The sequence below is a fragment of the Calypte anna genome, chromosome 3 (genome assembly GCF_003957555.1).
Source record: "Calypte anna isolate BGI_N300 chromosome 3, bCalAnn1_v1.p, whole genome shotgun sequence".
Taxonomy (NCBI): Eukaryota; Metazoa; Chordata; class Aves; order Apodiformes; family Trochilidae; genus Calypte; species Calypte anna.
The window spans coordinates 84,785,057-84,795,646 of NC_044246.1; the positions used below are offsets into that span (position 1 = coordinate 84,785,057).

Genomic DNA, 10,590 nt, shown 5'->3' on the forward strand with positions numbered 1-10,590 from the left:
AGATACTGTAGAAAGGAAAACATACTTTAGTCTTGAAATTTGATATTCTGTTTGAAAGATCCAAAACCGTACTCTTTGTTGTGAATTTGTATGCACTGACGACATAAATCTCTACCCTCAGGTTTCGTTGTGTATATATTCTTTCCATTACTAACCACAACTCATTCTTCCTCAGTTTTAGTTTCCTTATAATCCTGTCACAAACGATGTGAAAGAACAAACTGTTTAGCCACTCATATGAGGCTATTAATACAATGTTCTATGATTGGTATGACTTGCTCAGCAAGAGGTACAAGAAACATAACCTTAACCGGTTTTAAATGTTAATCCTGAATCTATATTTGTACTTCATACAACTTTAAATTTCCTTGTTTAAATTTTAAAATGCACTACGTAACTGCTGATTTCCACATCCAGAAGAGCTGAATGCTTTGGATTAGCCAGTGTGAAGTTTACAGATTAAAGATTCAGAAATTTTAAAAGCAGGCTGAGGATGGATTTCTCTTGAAAGAAACAATTTAAAAAAAAAAAAAAAAAAAGATTAAAAAAAGAAAGCAAGCAAAAAAAAACCACGGTGGAACATGAACTGTAATGTATATATTGCAACAAGTTTTATGTTTACTTACGTTCACATGTGTCTCCTTTTTGCTGGTATCCTGCCTTGCAGATACATTTTCCAATAGGCACTAACCACTCTCCCTCGGCGCTGCAGTGCATCTTCGGCGAGTTCTCCGCCTCCTCCTCTGCACTGCTGACACAAGTTCCTCGTACTTCAACTAAAGAGGAAAACTCTGAGCCAGTCACTGTGTCAGGAAAAATAGCTAAGTTCTCAATGATGGACCAGCACTTCTTGTAGTAGACTTTGACAGAGACCAAAGCAATACAGGCCCCTACATCCTGAAATGCAAGATAGAATCCTTTTTTGGACAAAGGTCCAATTTCTCTCACCTCTGTGTTAAGTTTCATTTTTCTCTCCCCAAGATCACCCTGGGTAAAACTTTCATCTGCTGCAATAGTGTCTATTTTTACATATTGATTTTCTCGGATATTCCTGCCAATGTCGTAGTCTGTTTCATAATAATACAAGTTAAAAGTTTCTTTACAAGTCCCCAGAACTCCAGGAAGACTGTTACAATCCCTCAGAGTGAATTTCAGTTCTACAAAAATCCTTTGTGCATTGCTTTTTGCAATCCAGTTAGTCCGAAGCCAGTTGTTTTGGTTTGATTCCATCACCTGGCATACCTGGTATGTTCGGATAGGAGTGTAGTTTTCATCCAGTCCACTTATTTCTTCCCACTGAAACAATAACAAACAGTTAGCAATACAAAACAAGTACACCACCATGTGTGACTATTGTGTATTTTAAAAGGCTTCACACAACTCAAGTCTCCTCCTTCTTTACAATATGACTTCATAAAAAATAGGTTATTGTTAAAATACTCTTAAGGACACAAATGAAAAAAATTGCAAATTAACATAGCTGCAGGCTCTTTCTCCCTCCACATCTTTCCCACATACAAATAACATCTAAAAATCACTGTCATGTCATGAGCACAGTTGTAAAGGGGAAGCTTCAGAGAAGGTTCTTCAACATACCAAGTTCTGATTATGCTCTTGGCTCTCCCACACTTCAATAAGGTCATAACAGTTTTGGGTAAGCAAAGACCAAAAGGAGGGAGGAAGATTCACTTCCGCAGAAACCTAAAATCAGTGAAGTCTTAGAAGCTGAAATTGCCTAGTGTTACAGTACATAAACCCTGTCTACATAAAACTTCCTGTTAAGCCTTCAGTTGCATGAGAAGCATGGGATCAGGTCCTGAAATTTGTTAATTATACGATTTTTCACTCCTATGTGATGAAAGTGGCACAGAGAGACAAGGCAAAAGAAAATGTACAGACTTTAAAAAACTGACAGCAAAAAAAGATTTTGGTTTTCCCATTTTTGTTTTTTTTTTTTTTAAGTCCACTTTCTGTTCTACTTACAAACCAAAGAAGGTAAGAAGGAGCTCAGTGGCTGCATCCATGTTAAACAGAGCAAACTTCATGTAGTTGGGAGTTCAGGTGAACCATGAGATTACATACATAATTAAGGACAGCTCACATGACTGAAAGTTCAGTGGTTCAAAGCCTCATTTTTGTTGTTGTTCACTCTTTAGGATAACAACTATGTAACTGCCTCATAGCCTTTTAGTGCTGCTGGTGATGTGGAAATTTGCACTCCAGCAATAGCAAACCTGCTACTGAAATCAGCCAGGAGAATCTGCTCAGGTGTAACCAAAACAAGATCTGTCTCCCACTTTTTTTTTTTCACATTTCTTGTAACATTTAACTCACCACAGAAACCACAGATAAAATAAATTAGGGTTTGGGGGGTTTTTGAGCTATCCTCACCTGATGATACAGTCAACCATGACTTCTCTACATGGCACTTAGCCCTTTGGCCCTGTGTCAATAATGCACTTAAGCTCACGCTTAAGATCAATGACAGTACTTAGGAGCTTAATGGTAAGCATGTGCTTAAGTGCTTTGTGGGACTAGCATGCTCAGCACCTCTGCAGGATAGAGCACCCATTGACATTGCTTATACTGGTAACCAAGCATAGAAAATACTAGTTTCCCATACTAGAAGCCATGCAGAATACATTACTTTGCAACAGCAAATGAGATAATTTTACGTTGGTCTACTGCTCCAAGAAAAAGCAGATGTGGCTGAAATGATGCTAGAAGTTATGTATCATGGCTGCAGATGCTGAAATGCACAGAAGTTGTAAATATCAAAGCCCATTTCAAAGACCTGTGGTTCATGCAGACATGACGTGTACGGTATTTTATACATTATATATATTATTAAATGCTCATGAAGTTAACTTAACTGAACTGATTGCATATGGAACTGTATTAATCTCAAACCAGAAGAAGGTCTGTCTTTGTAACAGATTTATTAGATATGAATGAGTAAGATTTCTCTTCCCCCCCCATAAGACTCGGTATTAAGGAGGAAAGGAAGAAAGGAGCTTTTGGCTCTGTCACACTGAGGAAGGAAAAAGAAATAAAAATGGGAAACAACAACAACAAAACCCAAACAAAACAAAAACAAAAAACCCAAACCAATCAAAAACCCCACAAAGTGACAAAAAAGGCACTAAGTCTAAAATGTCATTGATTTTTATATTCTCCTTTTCACATGAGATAATGTTGGGTGTTCTTGGTTTGAGTTGGTTTGGGGGTTTTTGTTTGATTTATTTTTTATGTTGTGTAAGCAGTCCTCCCTCAAAACACCAAAACAAGGTTCTGCAATGAGATATTACAGATAAATGATGTGTTCAGTCACCTAAGTGAAAGTAACACTAATGCACTACACCACAGAATCTGACTCCCTGGGTTTTGATGTGGACTGCTCTATAAAAGTGAACGTCCACCCCGCCCTCCAAAAAAATCAACAATCCAGAAAGTAAAAAAAAAAACAACTAACCAACCAAGCAAACAAAAAAACCCCACCAAACCAAACAAAATTAAAACCTACATTTAACACCATCAAGCCATTTTTTGTAATACAACACAGTAACTGGGAACATTGTATAACAGAACAAAACTTGGAGTCAAAAGCCTACTACATGCAGCTAGCTAAGACATAAGATTGTCATGCTACAGTCAAGGAAAACAACATGAAATACTAAATTCAGAGAAGTCCCACTATAGATTATCTCTAGTATTAAATGCTGAAGTCTAGCTTTTCATATTTTCCAAAAGCCATGGAATATGATTTTCCTAAAAAAATAAAGGAAATTAAATTGTCTAACCTATTTGGCAAGCTACTATTTCAATTAGTCCATTGGAGGTGTAACTGCTTTTCTGCAGAGAAAAAAAAATATACATCAGGATATGTTTTCACCTATGCCATCTAAGGTCACGTTTCACTAAAACCTCCCTAAAGTGACCAGTTCTGTGATAGCTTTTACAGCAAGAAAATCTGAATATGTACTGTTTGACTGGTTTCAGTGCGAGGTGTTTTAAGTTCTTAGTTATCTTAGCCATGGTTGAGGTCATTGTTAAATGTAACATTTGGAGCTGAATGAGGCATTCAACGAGTGCCTGGCTGATGTATTCTGTACTATGATGATGCAGTAGTTTCTCTCAAAATTCTCTGCATTTATTGCCATAAAGACATCATTGTACAGTAGAAAATTCACACTAAAAAAATATTTATTTTCAGAATTACACTATTAAAATAGCACTGTTATATTAACATACAGGCAACTATTTCTGAGCATTGCCATGCATACAGGTCTGGTCATTAGTTGTTCTTTGATTTTAATTCCTGATTGAAATTGGCTTCTACCTCTAAAAGTTGTCCTTTAATATTTGTTGAATTTTACTCAACTTTCATCTTCAACCCCACTGTTATGTGTGACACGTTGACATACCTTTCATTATCTACAGGTAAGTCTAACACAATTGCCACCAAATTAATCTTTCAAACACCTCTGGTAAAGGCTTCAATCAGTGCAAAACACTAATGCCAAGGTTATTAGCCATAATACATGTTAAGCTCACATTACATTTCTTCTGAAGTCCTTAGACTTGTTTCCAGTTTATGCTTCTATTGATTTTACGATCTTGCTTTTAAAGAAAGACACTTTCAGATTTTCATTCTTCTTATTTAAAGGATTTGTTACACTTTTATATCCCCCCCTCACACTTCACGCTTTTCTGGCTCCAGATTGGGCCGAAGATTAAGGGCCTGATCCTTGTTCATGCGAGTTGAAATTAATTCGGCAAACCTGCTTCCATGGGTAAGAATCGTTCTTATAATTTATGTTTTGCCAGACTGAGTTAAGGCAGGACAAAGCCGAAGTACAACAATACATGCATTAGATCTTCCTGAAAATGTTCTTTGTCAAGGCTTAAGGAAGAAGAGGTTTTATGCCACTTTGAATGCAGACTGAAAGCAGCATTTCTCAGCTTCACATATAGAATAAGTAAGACAGTAACACTGACGTTTCTGAAATTCTTGGGTTTTATAAGAATGTACTTTACAATGGTACATTTCATGGAGATTAATCTGTAACCAAGCTGGAGGTGGCCTTAACCACATGATTCATGATACCAAACTTCTCAAGACTTGGGGATGTTTCAAGTTTGGAATGTCATTTCAAACACATCTGCAGTATAAATGTTTTTACTTTAGAGCACTTCAGTCTGTGCTATTCAGTTACAAAGAAAACATCGTAAACAAATTTATGATCACCCACTATACAAAAATTAAAAACATATTTTTAGTAAGTTTCCACATAGAATTCTGCTGTTTCTAAAGAAAGGAGGGAAAACTATTTTAAAATATGGTGTTATAAAGAGCTTTCTGATACAGCACAAAAGATTTTTTTACAAAGCATAAAGCTACTGAGAACATTTAGGTGAATTTTTACAGACACTCTTCCTGTACATTTGTACACTGTAACCTGAGGTATGCTTCCTTCCATTCTGAAAATGAAAAAGATGTGAACACTTCGTATGATTACTGAGAGAAATAAGGGAGCAAGTTAGTTTAAAACAAGTCTTTCAATTGCTTTCATAAAGTAACAAGTCATCTTTAAGGACTTGATTTTTGCCTCGAGTACTTACCCCATTGGGAGGAGAGGAAATCCATTCTAACTCTGTCTGTTGTGCTTTAGAGTCCAGCAATATTACTGAAAGAGAAATAAAAATAATTTTCATAGCTTCTTAAGTGTAACAAGTAGAATAATAATAATAAAAAATTTAAAAGCCTGAATTTTAACAAGTTATAAAAATAAGATATTTTTGTTCAACTTATTTTTTTCATAATATTAAAAATTTTTCTGCAACTATGCATAAACTTGGAAATACATTATAAAATTATTATGTACTACCCATATATAAGCAAATATACATAATCTTAACAACTTCATTGCTTAAATCAAAGTATCTTGTTTTTTCTCAGTGCTCTAAAGTATTACTGATCAGTATTAAGATGCAAACTTCTTTTATCTTTGTTATAAAAAGGAAATTTTGTATATTCTGCTTATTACAATAAGCTTAAAACAAACAAATACACACTAGCACTTCAAAACTTTTACACACCAATTTAGACAGGGCTATTTTATATCTTACCATGAGTTGCACTGCCAAAGCAATGATCTTTTTGAGTGTGAAAGAAAAAAAAAATTTGATCCTTAGGTGATAAAGCAGCAATTCTATACAGAAATGACAACCAGGAATACAAAAAAATGAATGACTTTGCAATTGCCTCACTCTTTGCACACACAAGATACTTCATACACAAAATCAGACTAATTCACTTTATGGTAATGGCTTACTTAAGTCTTCCTGACATTAAATGCCAGTGACACTTCAACACAAAAAGACATCAGTTCTAATAGCATCACGATTATTTTTAGCTAAAGGTAACTCTGCCTTTGAAAGTGGTTAATCACAGCCAAATAAACAAACTCTTGCATACTGTACAATACATATTTGGAGGTTATATTACTGATGTTTTGTTGCCTCCAGACATACATTTCTATGTATGCCTTATGTTTCAACTATAGCTATAAGCTCCTCTCAGAATATTTAATTATAAGTTTCTGTAAGGCTTTCAAATGTGCAAATGTTAACCTATGATGTTTGGGAGGGAGGGGATGTGCAATAATTTGTTTTGATACCTACATTCAAGCAGTCACAGCGAGAGAGTGATCAACCATATCCTATAGTTTGCTACACTTTGAAGGTTTCTTCTTCAAATCTGCAAATTTAACTTCATACTTCTATTTGACTAAATAAAAAGTAACATTTCTAATTTAAATCTATTCCGTGTATTTTTAGCTGTGAAGCTATTTATAACTATACACAGAATTTAACTACTGGTATTTCAATGCATGATTTAAGGCTCTAACTTGAAGCAACTTTTCTCTGGTCTTTTGAAATGGTTATAATTCTGGCTTCGGCCCTTTTTCCCAGTAGAATTTAACGTTAAATTTCAGCAAACTACTGGAAAGATGAGATAACTCAAAAAGTTATTTACAGGTTTATACAGTAATATCTGGAATGTGAGCTGAACATAAAATAGTAGCTTCCAGGCCTGTGTTTCAGTAATAAAAGTAGAACTACTAATTAAGGAAGTTTGATAGCCTCTCTCTAGAAAGATTATCTGCTTATTTCATTAAGCTTGGATTCAAGGGGCTTTACTTTGTAACACTCTATAGAAAAGCAGGTGGTGTGTGCGGTGGCTTGTCAAACAAGAACATTTCTAATACCCCTGGAAAAGAAAAAAAAAAAAAATGAAAGAAAAACAAATCAAAAAAACAAAACGGTAACACGAACTATTTAACCGTTTCAGCACCAGAACAACATCCCATGACTGCAATTCATTCCGCTTTTTTATTTCTCGGCAATTCTCCATTACATAGCAACGGGTGGACACATCGCAGGCAAGAAAAGGCAGCATCAAGCAAGCAAACAAACATAAAGCCCTGCTCCGCAAACATCCCTCGCTAAGAAAACCTGGCGTTTCCGCCTGGCACCGCAAGTTGCTGGAGTAAAGCTTTCCAAGCCAAGGGCTGCTGCGCGGCTCCCTGCCTGGGCTGGGAAGCTAGCTACGCGAGGACGGGGTGACGGCGCCTTGCTCCGCGCACCCCGCCGCAGCCGCGCAAAGGTCCGCAGCCTCTCGGGCGCGGAGCACACCGAGATCTGCGGAGCGGAGCGCTCCCTCCGCTAGGGCGCAGAGGGCCGCTCGGAGCCCCTCTCAGGGTCTCGGTGGAACAGGGAGCGAAGGGAGCAGAGAAACCGGCGGGCGAGGCGTGGGAGCGGGGCCCCAGGCAGGCGGGAAGCAGCGGTCTCTGGCCTCGGCGGGAGGCGCCACCGCGGACCCACTCCGGGCACTACGCGGGGCTGCGCGCAGGAGGCCGCGCCTCCGTGCTGAAGACCTGAGGCCAAACAGCAGCCGAGCGCCGGTACCTCGGTCGTCTCCGCCACACCCCTCGGCATTCGCCGGTATGCGGAGGGAGCGACCTGGACGGTAGTCCTGGGACGGAGCCCCGAGGTCCCGTAGACATGGGGAGGAAGGGTAGGACATTCCTCCCGACCCGGGGGAGCGGTCCTCAGCTCCCCCCGCGTCTGTGATCGCCCCGAGCGTCCCGGCCTCAGCGGGCTCTGCAGGTAACGCGGTCACCTCTTCGCTTGGAAGAGGGGGCCCTGCCCCGCTCCTTTACAGCATCACACCGAGGCTTTTATTGAACTACAGAAAGGAGACTCGGGAAACTTTTCACCCTCTCATGCCCTCTCCCCCGCCCACCTCCACCCCTTTTCCGTACCCCGGAGGAGAGAGGTGGGAAACCACGCGGGGCTGCTGCCGCCACAGGCTCTCAGTGAGGTCGGGCATGAAGCTGCAAAGTTACTTTTTTTTTTTTTTTCTTTTTTTTTTTTTTTCCCCGTAGCTCTTTCTTCCGCTGGAGTTTCTGCGCTTGAAGCAGGTAACCACTATCAATCCCTGTCTGCCGCTCGCCCCCTCCTGACTCTCCTTTGGCTAGGTTGATTTTCTCCAAATATACGCACATTAGACACACGCTTATACCTACAGATTAATATATATACGCATCCATACAGTTATTACATACACAAACACGAGAACTACTGCCGGAAAGCAACCGCGCAGCTCCGGTAGCGGAGCAATCTGCAGGGCAGAGCGGGGCAGGCAGCCCGCACCCGCCCTCCTGCCTGCCTCCCTGCTCTCCACCCCACAGCCACGCGTTAGTACTCCCCGTGTGGGGGTCTCTGTTGCTTTACAGCCCCTCCAAATAAACTTTCGAAATGCTGTTAAGGACAAGCTCTCTCCTCTTTCCCCCTCTAACCTCTGCATCGCCGCCTTCTCTTAAGGGCAGAGGACATTTTAATTGAAGAATTTTTTTTAAGCTCCAGCTACAGGCTCGAAATGGTATTTACTGCATGCCAACGGTTTGATGAAAAATATTGACGTATGCAGCTGAGTGAGGGGGGGAAGCCCCAAACGCATACATATGCACATACACTGAAAAAGCCCCTGACTCCCCCTTCCCTATCGTCGTCGTGTCCTTCCTCCCCTACCCCGCTCCCCCCGAAGATGGTGATGGACCTTCGCCTTTGGCTGTCAAAACGCAAGCAGGGCACTCCTTTAAATCATTAGGATTTTTTCTCAGCGTGAGAAAAGAGATTCCCAGACGGACTTTGTGAATTGATTTTATACACATTCATCAGTCTCTGATAGATGATAGACTCTGATAGTCTCTCTCTATGCGCGGGGGAAACGAATGTCCGGGGTTCGCGTTACCGGTGTTGGATTGATGGGAATCGGGAAGCCCCGTTCTGATATGCAAGATCGTGTAAAACATCCATCCCTAAACCTCTCCTTTCCAGCGACTCCGAGAGAAAGCACACACGTTGCAGAGACACGCCACCTTGTACCCCTTCAAAGCGTGCTCAATCTGCACGGCAGGGAGGTGCAAAACTGCACCCCGATGCTCCATCCCACGCTCTGTGCATGGCCCTGCGGGGCCGGAGCACCACAGGCCCCCGACGGGCAGTGGAGAAGGGGTTGCCTCTACCCCGCGCTGTGCCGTGCCTGCCCCCGAAACGTCCCGAGCCCTAAAACCCCCTGCAGCCCTTCCTCGGCGAGTAGCAAGGTTACCCGCCCTCCCTGCACCTCCCCGGGAGGATTGAGGCTGCCAAAGGAGAGTGAGGCTCCTCCGCACGCATCCCCGGGCCGGGGGCTGTCTCCCCAGCCCCGAGCCTTTTCGTCACGTGCAAATGCCTCCCAAACCTCATTCCTGAGAGCAAAAGCAGTTGTCCCGGTCTCTCACACATACACACCCACCACCCCACAGTGAATGCCTCGCTTTTTCCTCTCTCCCACTTCAATTAAAAAAATAATAATAAAAAGCAGCTGGCGGTGGCAGGCAGGTTCTCCGCTCAGCCACCACAGACTTCGTGTGCAAAAGCAATAAATAAGCCCAAACTTTTGTTTTTCCGCATCACCTTACCTTCTTTTGCAGCCTGTGCTTCCCCCGTGTGTGCAAAGCGGAACAGCCAGATGGAGCACAAAATAATCCAAGAAGGGAGCCTACTTTGGAAAACCATGGTGCAGGAGCGGGGTGAATTTATATTTCTAGCTATATATTTCTAGACACTGCCGCTGCCGCCGCTTGGTGGGTGCTAGAGGACGGTGGAGATTTTGCTCTGCTAGTCTCTGGCTCGGCGCTCGCTCGCTCGCTCTTTCTCGCTCGCTCCCTCCCTCCCGGCTGCCTTTCTCCTCCTCCTCCTCCTCCTCCGCGATGCTGCTCGGCTCCCGCACCGGGCCGGCCGCCCGCCAGCCCCAACTGCAGCCGAGCAACCCGCGCCGCGCTCCGATAATATCAATTAGGGCGAGGGGGCGGGACCGCAGGGGCCGGGCGTCCTGTCCTTCAACCTGACTGACGGGCGCTCTCCACCAACCAACAGCGATCTTCGGCGCCCGGCGGGCCGAGCCGGAGCCTGAGTCGTCGCGCCCGGGGGGGGCGGGGTGCTCGGTGCCGCCCAATGAGATTGCGCCGGTGTCGGGTTGCC

General features: G+C 42.3%; 1 protein-coding gene across 4 annotated transcripts in view; it reads right to left on the reverse strand.

The window, feature by feature from the left end:
• EPHA7 (EPH receptor A7) overlaps nt 1–10,343 on the reverse strand; it is a 161,315-nt gene extending 150,972 nt beyond the window's left edge. For 3 of the 4 annotated variants that reach the window (XM_030446779.1, XM_008506227.2, XM_008506226.2), the window contains exons 1-3: nt 10,029–10,125; nt 5,623–5,687; nt 627–1,296 (exon numbers count right to left, since the gene is read on the reverse strand). In XM_030446779.1, coding sequence (XP_030302639.1) covers nt 627–1,296; nt 5,623–5,687; nt 10,029–10,125 — 832 coding nt within the window. Of the gene's footprint in view, nt 1–626; nt 1,297–5,622; nt 5,688–10,028 lie in introns of all 4 variants that reach the window. The other variant, XM_008506228.2, reaches the window with a different exon arrangement.
• Nucleotides 10,344–10,590: the final 247 nt, after the last annotated feature.